Source organism: Eleutherodactylus coqui, chromosome 11 (assembly GCF_035609145.1).
Source record: "Eleutherodactylus coqui strain aEleCoq1 chromosome 11, aEleCoq1.hap1, whole genome shotgun sequence".
Lineage (NCBI taxonomy): Eukaryota > Metazoa > Chordata > Amphibia > Anura > Eleutherodactylidae > Eleutherodactylus > Eleutherodactylus coqui.
In genome coordinates this window covers 80,450,961-80,466,012 of record NC_089847.1, presented here as the reverse complement: position 1 = coordinate 80,466,012, position 15,052 = coordinate 80,450,961, and the positions used below count along the sequence as shown (strand labels likewise).

The following is a 15,052-nucleotide window of genomic DNA, read 5'->3' as shown; positions in this document are numbered from 1 at the left end:
CCAGCTGCACATGGCGAAAACAGATTCCCTAGCAGTGCGATGACTTTGGTACTTGTGACTCACTAGGACCCCATTCACAGCGCATATTTTCAGCATGGAATCTGAATTGAAGTATACACTATTTTTAGCATTCCACTGGATGCAATGGATATTTTTATGCACACCTGTGTGGGCACCGTGTATTGGTACATAGGAGAGGGGGGAAAAAACGCAGCATGCTACATTTATTTGTATATCATACACAGCCCTTGTATGGGCAGCGTATGAAACGCCGTCCACACACATGCATTGTGTATCGGCAGCATTTCCATAAGTCCTTGAGAGTTTTAGAGATCTCTCAGGCACCACTTATAAGTAGCATTCCTGAAAAATCAATGTCTGTCCCTTTAACAAGTCTTATAATATGAATGGAAATATAAACCAAAGTTATTTACTGCTTGTACAGGTTATAACCATGTACTGACAACTGTTTCAGGGCATTTACCCTCAGTGTACAGTAGGTTGCTGGCTGAGGCCTATGATGTGGGTCGGGAGGGGTATAGTTTCTCCCTATGGACAGCACCAAGTAGGTGTGAGCATACACTGCATTATACCGTAGTATTAAAAAATAGTAAGTTTGTAAATGCAAATAAAGTGCAAAAAATAAAATGTCCATAAATGCAAATGCACTTGAATAGAATGTGCACTACTGCCAAGAAAAAAAGAAAATGTTTGAGTTTTCACTATAGCATGTGCAACATTTGCCACCCTTCTGCCTTAAATAAGGTACAAAGTTAAATACCTGTTATTCCACAGAATTAACGACTTCACCAATTCAACTGCTATTTAAAAAACTCTTTTCAATTAATGATCCAATTACTCAGAATGAGCGGCATGCACGTTTTAATTGTTGGGTCTGGGTTTTTTCCCTATTATTCTGCTACACTTACAAGTCAATTACGGCTGAGTTCACACAGGGCGGATTTGCCGCGGTTTTGCCTCAGAAGAACTGCTTCTGCGGCAAAACCGCTTCAAAGGTTAATTTTGGCTTGCGGATTTTCGTGCCGAAAAATACGCAAGCCCTTTTTTCCTTTTTGCCGCGTATTTGGCTGCATCCATAGAGGTCTATGGACAAAAAAAGTGCTGCAGTAAAAAGACCAAAGAATGAACATGCTGCATCTTTTAACACCGCGCCGCAGTTGCATTTCCGCACTCCGGCTGTGCGGAAAAAAATCCGTCCTGTGAGAACAGCTTTTTGGCAAATCTCATTTGTGCTGCATTGCACTGCAAAATAGTGTGGATATAGCTTTAAAGTGGCGGAGCGACAGCAGCACCAGTCACAAACAGCGACAAGGCTGAAAAGTCTTGCCACTTGGGTCACATTAGTGATCATCTGCAATGCCTTGAGTTTAAAGGGGTTGTCCCGCGCCGAAAAGGGTTTTTTTTTTTTCACCCCCCCCCCCGTTCGGCGCGAGACAACCCCGATGCAGGGACTTAAAAAAAAAAAACCAGCACAGCGCTTACCTGAATCCCCGCGCTCCGGTGACTTCTATACTTACCGGTGAAGATGGCCGCCGGGATCTTCTTCCTCCGTGGACCGCAGCTCTTCTGTGCAGTCCATTGCCGATTCCAGCCTCCTGATTGGCTGGAATCGGCACGTGACGGGGCGGAGCTACACGGAGCCGGCATCCTGCACGAGAGGCTCCATTGAAGAAAGCAGAAGACCCGGACTGCGCAAGCGCGGCTAATTTGGCCATCGGAGGCCGAAAATTAGTCGGCACCATGGAGACGAGGACGCCAGCAACGGAGCAGGTAAGTATAAAACTTTTTATAACTTCTGTATGGCTCATAATTAATGCACAATGTACATTACAAAGTGCATTAATATGGCCATACAGAAGTGTATAGACCCACTTGCTGCCGCGGGACAACCCCTTTAAGTACACAGAAACTACATACCCCACTGGTACAACTACATACCCCACTGGTACAACTACATACCCCACTGGTACAACTACATACCCCACTGGTACAGCCATGAAGAGTTTTCATGCAGCCTTGTTTACAAAAAAAAAAAAAAAAAACGACAAGATTTTTCACAGCGTTGGCTGTCTGTAAAATGAGCAAAGTCCCTGGGAGGATGACTAATTGGAATCCTCTTGTGTATTATTTCAAACTGGTTATTAAATGCATGGCTTAAGATCTAAGGTGTACCTAACAAGTCACGTCTGCAAATTTAAGGGTGCCGTCACACGAAGAGTAGTTCCCAACAGAAAATAAAGTGCATCAAAATGATACGGTGCGGTTCGAAATGGGGTTGTCCTGCGCCGAAACGTTTTTTGTTTTTTTTTCAATAGCCCCCCCGTTCGGCGCGAGGCAAACCCGATGCATGTGTTGAAAAAAAAAAACGGATAGTACTTACCCGAATCCCCGCGCTCCGGTGACTTCTTACTTACCTTGCGAAGATGGCCGCCGGGATCTTCACCCTCGGTGGACCGCAGGTCTTCTGTGCGGTCCATTGCCGATTCCAGCCTCCTGATTGGCTGGAATCGGCACACGTGACGGGGCGGAGCTACGAGGAGCGCTCTCCAGCACGAGCAGCCCCATTCAACACGGAGAAGACCGGACTGCGCAAGCGCGTCTAATCGGGCGATTAGACGCTGAAAATTAGACGGCACCATGGAGACGAGGATGCTAGCAACGGAACAGGTAAGTGAATAACTTCTGTATGGCTCATATTTAATGCACGATGTATATTACAAAGTGCATTAATATGGCCATACAGAAGTGTATAACCCCACTTTGTTTCGCGGGACAACCCCTTTAAGAGCGGTGCATTGCATTCTCTTCTATGGGACACTGGGAGATACACCAGTGATTCAGATTAGTTCTTAGGTTTAGAAGTCTCAGTGTGCTTTCATATGAATCAGAGGGACCCTCACCCCTACAATGGCCAGTTTTGGTCTGTTCCTGTACCCTTCGTTTTGTAAAGTGATGTGACCATGTTGGTGTTGAAGATTATTATATGGGCATGGTATATCTACAATACAGATCAGTGATAGGGTCGAGATGCTACAAAGGGGTACTCCAGTATCTCGCAGGGGATCCGACCCGGCCGTCTGCAGGCGGCCTTACGCTATATAGCATTTACAAATATGCTTTGTTCTACACAATCTTCAGGACAGCTGCTGGCAATCATTGATTGAAAACTTCAACTTCCAGTAGAATGAAGAATCTGCCCTCGTCATTTGAGGACACGGCTTATACTGTAAAGGCTGCATAATCTCCGCAGGCAATACCACAGCGTTTATGGCCTGTCTGAAGCAGACCTAAGACGGATCAGAGTTTCATTCTGGGTGCGTTCAGATAAATTGCTGTTTTTACCATGATTTTTGCACACACTTTAATGAACCCGTACACCTGTGTGTTAATTACATGATCATAGATTTACATCCTCCGGAAACTGCCTCTTTAGCAAAAAATTAAAACGTGGCAGAGATTACACCCCGACAGGCTGCTTTGCTGCAGTTTGACTTTGCGGCTACACTTCACCTTTGAGCCTTATGATTATTTGGATTTTCACACAGACAGATCAAATGCTCATTTTGGGATAAATATACAATCCAGAGTCTCACACAAAAATTGAGAATTGTTGAAATTTATGTAAATATCTCAAGTAAAAAATTATGTAAAACCCCAATTTGTCAATTTGTTTTTCCTTTACTCTGTGTAATTTGTCAGTCTATTCTCTTCTATCATTGCTTGCTGTCAGTGAATATTGTCTTTCTGCTGCTGTGTGCATGGCCAGGTTAGGAAGAGTCTTCTAGGCACCTTGTGCAGAGGGCTCTCCCCTGCTGTGGACTCCAGAGTCAATGCATAGACAGCACACAGTTAGCCATTGTAACAAACCGCCACTGTTACCACCACCTCTGAAAGTAATCGTTGACAGCAAGCAGAGATCTTGAAATGGCTTGAAAATTAAACATCTATAGACTGCACAAACACCAAACTATATTTAGGCCATGAGCGGACTACTGGATTTCAGATGCTGTTTTGCGTCAATAAGGAAGTGCGTTCCAGCCTGACTGCCATTTTGCCTCCATGATACACGGTGCTTCCAGGGGTCTCCTGACCCAAACGCCGGGCATTATAGGAATGTATGATGCAGCACGCACAGGGCAACACTGTGTACACAGAGGCACAGTATGGAGCCATAGTACTCTGAATAAAACATTACAGAATCATACTGCCAGTATGCGCACGAACATCAGGCATTAAACCGCTTCTACAGTATTCATTTTCTACAACACAAGGAACGATGAAACTTTGTAAGACGTTCCCATGTACGCATCCAAGACAAAAAGTCAAGAGATCGGGAATACATGCAAGCATCCATAATAGGCTCCTAACATAAAGGGACGGCACAAATCCTTCAGTATGTGGTCACACATCTTTAATAGCCTATCCCACCCAACAACTGACGGTAACAAGCATTTCAAGAATCAAAATAACACACTGGGTTTACTTTAGATAAGAGAATATATAACATCACATAGTGACGTGTCAGCATATAGCAAACACTTCCAAAGTTTCTTAATTGTACAAGTTAGCTCGTTGTCATGAAGTCCCCAACAACCCAACATGTGTCAAAAGGGAACCATTTGTTCTGTGCTGAGCCAGTAAGGCCACATCACACCCCATCTGTAAAACATTGTTTTACCGCAGTTTCAAACGCATTCAGAGCGCCTCATCATTGCACGAAAATAGAGCAGACAGCGTTCAAAAGTCAATGGAGGCGTATTACAGCGTTCACAAGGTTGTGGTAAATGCTGTAAAAGGCGGTGTGTGCGAGCGTAGCCTTAGGCCTCATGTCCACGGGGAAAATCAGATCCGCTGCAGATTCTCCATGTAGAATCTGCAGCGGGTCCCTCCTGCCCCGCGGACATGAGCGCTGAAAATAGAAATTTAAAAGCATTTACCTATCCGTAGCGGGCGGCGAAGGTCAGCTGTTCCTCACGGCCGGATCTTCATTTTCGGCCGGCGGATGAATTCCTGACGCCGGCGGCACGTCGCCGGCACGTCGTCGACGTGCCGCGCGCATGCGCCGGGCACATCCGCCGAGCCGAAGCAAGGGAGATGCGGCCGTGAGGAAGAGCAGAGCTTCGCGGCCCGCTGCGGGTGAGTAAATGCTTTAAATTCCTATTTTAGGTCTCCCGCGGATCCGGACGGCTTCCATAGGCTTCAATAGAAGCCCGCGGGAGCCGTCCCCGCGGGAGACCCGCATGAAAATGGAGCATGGTCCAGATTTTTTCATGCTCCATTTTTTTTTAAATCACTTTTATTGACGATCCGCGGGTATTTATGTACCCGCGGGTGGTCAATGCATCCCTATGGGGTGCGGATCCGCATGCAGGAAATCCGCTGCGGATCCTAAATCCTATTTTCCCCGTGGACATGAGCCCTTAGAGTCAGTGCTTTTATTTTACCGCATGGAATACCTTAGACCAAGCTATTCTATACAGAGATGCTCTGAACGGGACCCTATGGGTGATGCATGCTTTTACAATAGCAACGTAGGGGTCCTCCGTCAGTGGTATACAGCCCTGAAGCGATATGAAGACAGCCTTAGTTCACAAATGAACATCCACACAGCTATGAAGTAGATACTTACTGAGGAAACATTCATTTGGGGCCAAAGACAGACTGTTAGGCCCTATTCACATCTGCAGCCTGATCCATTTTTGTTAAAGGGGTTGTCCCGCGGCAGCAAGTGGGTCTATACACTTCTGTATGGCCATATTAATGCACTTTGTAATGTACATTGTGCATTAATTATGAGCCATACAGAAGTTATCAAAAGTTTTATACTTACCTGCTCCGTTGCTGGCGTCCTCGTCTCCATGGTGCCGACTAATTTTCGGCCTCCGATGGCCAAATTAGCCGCGCTTGCGCAGTCCGGGTCTTCTGCTGTCTTCAATGGGGCCGCTCGTGCAGAATGCCGCCTCCGTGTAGCTCCGCCCCGTGCCGATTCCAGCCAATCAGGAGGCTGGAATCGGCAATGGACCGCACAGAAGAGCTGCGGTCCACGGAGGGAGCAGACCCCGGCGGCCATCTTCAGCAGGTGAGTATGAAGACGCCGGACCGCCGGGATTCAGGTAAGCACTCTCCGGTTTGTTTTTTTAACCCCTGCATCGGGGTTGTCTCGCGCCGAATGGGGGGGGGGGGGGGGCGGGGTTGGGTGTTAAAAAAAAAAACCCGTTTCGGCGCGGGACAACCCCTTTAAGCTCAGTCCTCTGAACCAGACGATGAAAATACTGGAAGTGGCACATACCGGGCCTGAACGGACCCCATTGACTAATGGGGTCCATCTGGCTACTGGGATTTCATCTCATTTTCCCAAAGACCATATAATACAGCATACTGTGCTATTCCACCTGGGAATTTATGCCAAGAGCTTTGTATAGAGGGTCCAGCACAGATGTAAATAGGATCTTACAACGTTTTAGCCCTGAAATTAAAGTAAGGGCCTGTTTACATCAGTAAGGTTGTATTCAGAACCTCCATCTGTTAAAGTACAGGTCAAGATAGTGCTGCATGCACGCTATATCCTGTAACATGACCGAATAGCCATTATAGTCATTAAGGTCAGTTAGGCGATGTTTGATTCTGACACAATACGGATCCATTTGGTCAACCGCTACAGTTTTCACACTCCCATAACAGAGCAGGAACAAGAGAACCCCTTGAGCGCAGATGTGAACGAGTCCTTATTTGGAATAGCACAGAACCCCTTTAAAATGACTCGTCTTGAAGAGACAAGTTCCCCCACTTATAAAGGATGCTGTGTTGTGACTCCAGAGATCCTGCTCCTAAGTTGCGAACCAGCAGACAAAGGTTTAAGAAAATGATGCCATCTTAAGTCAGTTTGGTAAGGCGTCATCATTTGCCTGCCTGAAGATGTCCTGGCATGACTGATGCTCTTTAAATTAATGCATGAGGTGAAATGCAAAATCTGTTATTAGTCAAACTATTTTTACATCCTGCTTTGATAAGAATCAGAGGCTTTCTGGGCCCATTCAACTTTTAGTGCCCAGTTTCTAAAACAGTGAAACCAAAAAGGAGTAGAGCGGCAAGTATTCTCAGTATCTACTATTTCCCCAGATATTCCACATTTCCCATTGGCAGGGCAGCACCTGCGTTACTAGGACCCTGACTGAGGCCTACATTACTAACATTTACACTGTTTTGTTATTACAGTAGTGACAAGAATACCTAAGAATTAGCATTATCCGGGTCAGAACTACCCAATCAGCAAAAAAAATATATATAATTTTTTTTTTTTTTTTATCCAGGTATAACATAGTGAGCACTTCTAATGCAGCAGTTTAATAATTAATCCAACGCACAATGATACAGATTGGCAACCAGATCATACAAGACTACGGGCCACTAATTATTCAGGAGCCCCTTCCCTAATGGATGTAATAGGCCGCACAATGCGCCACAAGCCGCGGTAAATTCCGCTGGCTACCTGCGGGTTTTGATGCGGAATTGAAAATGGATTAAAACTTGCCTGCAATTCCGCATCTGTGGATTTGACTGCATCCTGTAGCTTATTCCGTCCCATGTCAGAGGGAGATAAGCCCAGCAAACACTCGTTTCCACAACACTTTCCCTAATGTACGGTTACAACAGCGAAGCGTATTTAACATTCATAAATGATGTGAATCATTAACATTCATTCTTACTACTTCATGCTGTAGACGGGTTACACGCTAGTAACTGAGTGACAACCTTCACCACGCAACAATGAAACAAAAAGCAGCTTCTAATGCAGAATGTCATGGAGCAAACACAGCTGTACTAAAACAAATGGTTACAAACCTCGAGAGAAAGCAGTGGGTTCGTACAGGAGTCAGGATGATCACGACGCTTTGCTGCTATATCCTCTAACATGTTTTCTCTCTTTTTAATGAATCACTCATGTAGATAAAAAGGCTGTAAGCCAGATTGTCCGATTCTTTCCCCCTTTAATCCGTCGGTCCAGACTTTGCGGCAGGAGGGGGTACACCTACTATCTGGCTCACGTTCTCATACTAAACTAGAAAGCAGGAAGTTCCACCCTGAAGTATCACGCAACAAGGGAGGAGAGCCTGACCTGTCCCCTCCTTACTAGGGCAGGTAGAGCTGGTGAGATAGGAGCTGACATCATGGCATTGGATGCGAGTGCACAGCAGCTGAGAGGACGCAGTTCTCATGAACCTAAAGTGCCAGAAAGGTAATTCTTCCTCTCCCAACCCCCTCAAGATCTGCTCCTCCTCTTCCTATAGAAGACACTGAAGCTCTTGCCTTTTCTGACTGTTGCTTCTTATTGTGCAACAGAGCAAAGAGTAAACTGGGTGGAAATAAGGGAATAAGCCCTCTTCATCTATTTTCCCATAAACAATCCCCACAACACACATTATGCACTTGGCAGCTCCAGCCTTATCGATTAACCATAAATACAGCAGCCTATGTCACAATAGAAGATCATTTATATATATTTGCGGTAATCTAGGAAATAAAACTATGGACAATTTCAATACTGAATGTTTCTCTTTTGTTTGCAACAACCCACACACAATTAGATACATATTAAGCAAAAGACCTTGCTGTCTACAGCACCGCTGACACATAAGGGTTTACACTTTAGAAATAGAACATGTCATTGGGTCAACAGAAAGGAAGCATTTAGGTAACCGAAGCGCTTTATTCTAGCTGTCAGTCAGTACAGGCTTTCAGAACAAAGCACATTACAGAGCATTAGTAAGCAGCACATACGAAGCCGTAGTATATTTCGCTCCCACCCTCTTTTAAAGCATGCTAGAATGAAAGTTCCCTGTCCCCTAAACGGAGTAAAACATTACATGAGAACCCAGTAAAACCACCGTTTGATAAGTGCTATTCCACAAAGGCCAGTGCTGAAACTGGAGTTGTATTAAAGGGGTTGTCCCGCGAAACAAAGTTGGGGTATACACTTCTGTATGGCCATATTAATGCACTTTGTAATGTACATTGTGCATTAAATATGAGCCATACAGAAGTTATTCACTTACCTGCTCCGTTGCTGGCGTCCTCGTCTCCATGGTGCCATCTAATTTTCAGCGTCTAATCGCCCGATTAGACGCGCTTGTGCAGTCCGGTCTTCTCCCTTCTGAATGGGGCTGCTCGTGCTGGAGAGCTGCTCCTCGTAGCTCCGCCCCGTCACGTGTGCCGATTCCAGCCAATCAGGAGGCTGGAATCGGCAATGGACCGCACAGAAGACCTGCGGTCCACCGAGGGTGAAGATCCCGGCGGCCATCTTCGCAAGGTAAGTAAGAAGTCACCGGAGCGAGGGGATTCGGGTAAGTACTATCTGGGTTTTTTTTTTTTTTTTTTTTACACATGCATCGGGTTTGTCTCGCGCCGAACGGGGGGGCTATTGAAAAAAAAAAAACCCGTTTCGGCGCAGGACAACCCCTTTAAGGGTCTAAAATTGCATAAGTGTGACACTAATGGTAAGGTCCCATAGGACGCTGTGCAGACTACACACTTGTGTGCGCTACCCTATATCCTCCCAGGATGGACGGATGCCTCCACGAATACGACAGGTGATGAAACATGCCGCCATTTTTCTCTCTGCTGGATTCTGCCATATATCTGGCAGTGAAAAAAAAAGCTACATATGTATAAAACCTATCCACAGTACATACATATGGATGGAGCCCACAGGCCTGGAAAAATAATGTCCATATACAAAAAGTAGCCACTCTTTATGGCTAGAACGAGTAATTACAGTGTGGATACTCATTCATCTCTAGGCTGTACAAATCCTTAGCTAGACACTCAAGGAGATGGGGGATTAACTACAGGTTGTTAGCTACAATTGTAGCATTCAAAAACCATATATTTATTTTTTTTCAAAAGTGACTTAATCCTTTTTATGCTGCTCTTACCACTTTTCTCAAAAGTAGGTCAGACCATGCACAGGCCACCAAATCTAGCTGCAGACCCCAGCTGATCAACTATGGATCATCTATCCTGAGGATAGGTCATCTATAGTATTTCCCTGGAAAACCCCTTTATTCGTAAGACATTGTCCTCTGCAAAGCACAGCGGTCACAAACGTGTGGTTACATACAACAGATTAAAGCAGAAACAAATCCCGGATAGGAGAGAGATATTTGTCAAGTCGGCAGCTTGCCCTCAAATCTGATTTTTTCCAGTGTGGATGGGGACTTTTAGAACCCCACTTATATACCTTATATTGTACTTTTGCAGAATAGTCACCCGAATTATACAGCAAATACTCCACGTGTGAACAAAGCCCATCATCAAGCCGTAGCCTGGCAAACACGCAATCCTCCCAATTGTTAAATCCAGAGTATAGATAGTCTTCCCTCACCTGGGAATACACCAGCATTATTTTGGTTTGGAGGTAAATTAAGCTAATCACCAGCACAGGCTAGTAGTATTTTCTGTTCTAGCACACGGATAAGGTAGGACAGAAAAAAGAAAGGCTTCCTTTTCAATCTTTTTTTTTTGGCGGAAAAACATTGCAGACCACTATATTTCCATCCCAAAAAAAAACAAAAAACTGATAGAACGGAAGCATACAGGAGCTTTTCAATTTTGCTTTCCTCTTTTTTTTTTGAAACCCCATTGAAATCAAGGCGGAAAAAAAGATTTTTCCTGTTTGATTTCAGTTTCTCTATTCCACAAACAGAGCAGAGGCCTGGAAACCCTGAACTGAGCCCTAATGCAGATGTGAAAGCAGCCGGAGCTATGCAAAACATCAAGACATCCACAATAAAGTCACTTCCACGTGTTCTTAAAGGGGGTATTACTAAGCTCAGCTTCTCATAGCCGAAATAGGAAACCACTACTATGGTTACTGGCCATTTAACCAGAGCCTGTGGAAAGAGCCGAGCCCGGATTCCGAAAGCTTTCCTTTAAGTGAATAGTAGCTGCGGTAACAGCATAGCACAGCATGCTGGGCAGAAGAGCTCGACTCCTTCCACAAGGTGGTCGCCACACAGGGCTAGGGTTCTAAATAAAGCCATGAAAAGCTGAAATGGGAATTCCCCTTTAAAGGGAAATTACAATACTAAAGTAGGAAACAATAAAAACAAACAATCTGAATTAAGGTGAATACAAAAACATTCCTACAAAGGGAATTTTTTGGGGGGTTTTTATTAACCAGTTTTTACTAAATACTGCCTAGCGCCGGTGTTGACATACCTCCTATACATCACAACAGATGGCTTAACATGTTACCACTACACACACCTTGATTCTGGTAAGGCAACAAGGCACAAATAGCTACAAATCACCAAACCTACCAACAAACTCATCAGTTCTGTTTTGTGAATAACTTCTCAATTTTGGTGGCCATTATGGACACATTATGATGGACTCCTGTCCCAAAAATGGGCAGACAGGATTACCGCCCAACTGTCCGGATCTTCCTGTTCCTACGTATTCAAACCACTAAACCGTACATAAGACAATGCATGGAAAACACAATCATGTTAGGTTTGCAATTTAAAAGGGGAGTGTAGAAAATAAACATGGCCTAAATATTTGTAAGATTGAGCACTAAATCTAGAAGGCTCTCCTGGTGACAACGCTCATCCATCCACATTCAGAGCTGAAAGATGATCTACTCAACTAAAGTTATGGCCACAAGTTTTCAAACAGACCGGTCTCACGGCCAGATTTACATTGCAGAATCATCACCCGTGCAGACGAACCACGGGATTCTGCACACATTGAAAAAATAGAACATTCACATGTCCGCTCAGATAAGCAGAAAGCGATTGTGATTTCCACGAGAGTATTTAAAAAAAAAAAAATTATACACACAATGTTCGATTTCTGTGTGGAATCTGCACAAACTGCTTCCACTGCAGTCCCCGGAAGCCGTCCGATCCACAGATCATCTGTGAGCGACCACGGTCATCTGCAATATAGAAAAGCGAAGGTACGCAAGGTCGCCAGCCAGGGTCAGAGCCGGATTCTGCAGCGGGCTATTGCATATGGAATCCAGATCGCCCACGTCAGACTGGGCTGACAAAAATTTTGGTTCTCACAAAGTTTGCTGCTCCAGTGTTTCAGATCTCTGAGGGCTCTTACCCACTGGCGAGACTTTCCTGCGATGTGAGAATGAGTGAAAACACATGATTATTAAACCTATGATTTTCAATGGTTTCATTCTCATTTGCGATGCGTTCTCTTAAGCCTCGCAGCGATTAAAATAAATAAATAAAAAAATCTGTAATATCACCCATTGTTTTCAATGGGGACAGCAGCTTGAAATCAATAGGAAAAGATCATGAAGCAGCCTAGGAATCCCCCATCGAGGGGAAGGGGGTGGAAGTCACACTAGCCCCACCCCTTCATGTGGCTAGAGAGACATTACTATGATAACCCCTCTAGCCCTGCACCCTTAGCCCCGCCCACACTCGGGGAAGCCCTGGGAAAGCCAGCCAGCCCCACCCTCTCTCTCCAAATATGGAGAGATATGTAAAAGATCCCCTCCTGTTGCCCCCTTCCCCACCACGTCCTCTCTATGGGGGATTCCTAGGTTGCTTCACGATCTTCTATTGATTTCAATAGTGCTGGCGCTGCCGGCTCCGTTGAAGACAATGGGCGATAGCTCAGATTTTTCTTATCGCTTGGTTTCACTCCCTCCCGCATCGCAGGAAAGTCTATCGCCAGTGGGTAAGAGCCCGTAGACAGATATTTCTATGCTATACCGATTAAAACAGGGTACTAGAGCCTCCATGCCTGTCTGTATCTCATCTTGTATCCAAGCTGGAGGCAGTACAACAGGGTAATAGAGCCTCCATGCCTGCCTGTACCATATCCTATATCTAAGCTAGACGCGGTACAACAGAGTACTAGAGCCTCCATGCCTGCCTGTATCACATCTTGTATCCAAGCTAGAGGCGGTACAACAGGGTACTAGAGCCTCCATGCCTGCCTGTATCACATCTTGTATCCAAGCTAGAGGCGGTACAACAGGGTACTAGAGCCTCCATGCATCACATCTTGTATGCTAGCTAGAAGCAGTACATCAGGGTACTAGAGCCTCCATGCCCACCTTTATCTCATCTTGTATCCAAGCTGGAGGCGGTACATCATGGTACTAGAGCCTCCCTTCAAGGGGTCAGCTTTCCACAATAAAGTTAACTTTTGCTCTGATATTGTATCCACTTATATCAATGATGCAAATCACACAAGTTTCATTTGATTTCGATAACTCCTAGGTTTGTCTGTCTTGACTAGGTTACACTGATGCCCTCAAAAAGAATAAAAATTCTACAGTCGGAAAAGCAAACATTAGAAAAGTGGAATATGGTTTCAAATAGAAAAAAAAAAAAAACTACCGTATTATCCGACGAGTAGAAGCACAGTCAGTAAGCCAAGCCATTAAAAAAATAAATAAATAAATAAAATAAATGGTAAAACTTATTGACTCTATAAGCCTAGCTATACTCCAGTATATACTGGGTAAAAACACACACACACACACTCCAGCTGGCGTCTGTGTCCCTGGCCCGATGCTCTCCCCGGTGGTGCGTCAAGCTGCTTCAGACTTCTCCCTGCTCGGCTTTCAATTCCCCAGCCATCAGCGCTGTGATTGGATCGAGCGCCAGCCAATCACAGCCAGCGCTTAATAAGCCAATCACATCATTCACTGAATGGCTGTGAATAATCGAGCATCGGCTGTGATTGGTCGGCACTTGATCCAATCACAGCGCTTAGTTACACAGCGCTGATGGCTGGGGAATTGAAAACCGAGCCAGAGAGATGACAGCGGGGAGAAGTCTGAAGCAGCTTGCCGCACGGCTGGGGAGAGCATCGCGCCAGGGACACAGACGCCGGCTGAGAGGTGAGGATTGCAGTTCTTTTTTTTTTTTCACCTCACTCGAGTATAAGCCGGGGGGGCTTTTTCAGCACATTTCTTGGTGCTGAAAAGCTCTGCTTATACTCGAGTAGATACGGTATAGATTTCTTTTTGTTCAATGAAAATCTGTGACAGAACTTATAGGATATGGATTTTAAATGGGTAACAAGGAGGGGGGGGGGGGAACGAAAAAAAAAAAAAGTCAATTCTACACAGAAACACGGTTTACAAATCGCATCAGGTGATCATATTCGGCCATGCATTTCTGCAACACGTTATGTGGTAGATCCATGCAGATTATGCCGGTGTTAATTAATCCACCAGAACAGAGCAGTTACAATTCATTGGGGCCAGGGGAATGGGTAAACTGATCGTAACAGAGCCATCATTTCACTCATGGATGCTGTAAAAATCAAAGCCTTAGGGCAGGTTCACACAAGTGTAATATCGTGTAGTGTTGCAGTTTTCACAAAACTCTGCTACAAAATTACAGTACAATCCTAGTACTTCACACCCATCAACATTTTCTATAGGGGAGAAAAGGGGGGAAAAAAAGTTGGAACCCAACTGTCAACTGTTGTGGGGGGAAAAAAAATGGTCTGCAATCTTCCAAATATCACAGAAAGCACACTGAGGTTACAGAAGTCATCGTACTCCACAGAGCCTTATGCCCAATGGCCACAGGCAGATTTTAATTATAAAATTTGCATGAGTCTCCGGCGCGGGAGACCCGTAGCTCTAGCTGCCCATAGGGATGCATTAGCATCTGCAAGACAAATTAAAGCATGCTTTATTTTTCTGCGAATCCCGCGGGACGGCTTACATTGAAGTCAATGGAAGCCGTCCGATCCGCGGCACAGCCACTGCTGTCACTGTCGACGTGCCGCAGATCCGGGGAAAGCAGGAGATTAAAAAAATTAAAGATTGCACTGTGCATGCGTCCGGCGCGTCGCTGGAGCGTCCGGGCGCATCCACCCTGCTGCAGAGAGAAGATCCGTCCAGCAGACGGAGACCCGTGCTGGATCTGGACAGGTAAGAAAAGGTCTTTTCCGTGGGCACGGCTGGATGCCGCTGCGGGATAGTTAAATATCTTAAACTTATTTAGTTGTCTGATCTATTGTGACAACTCTTCAACAAAGCATG

The 15,052-nt window shown here is 45.2% G+C and overlaps 1 protein-coding gene across 8 annotated transcripts in view; it reads right to left on the bottom strand.

Annotated features, from left to right (window-relative positions):
• MARK2 (microtubule affinity regulating kinase 2) overlaps positions 1–15,052 on the bottom strand; it is a 152,231-nt gene that overhangs the window by 121,158 nt on the left and 16,021 nt on the right. The window contains exon 1 of one of the 8 annotated variants that reach the window (XM_066582772.1): positions 7,864–8,137. The exons of 6 other annotated variants lie outside the window; for them this stretch is intronic. In XM_066582772.1, coding sequence (XP_066438869.1) covers positions 7,864–7,935 — 72 coding nt within the window. In that variant the 5' untranslated portion in view covers positions 7,936–8,137. Of the gene's footprint in view, positions 1–7,863; positions 8,138–15,052 lie in introns of those variants that run through there. One more of the 8 variants, XM_066582775.1, reaches the window with a different exon arrangement.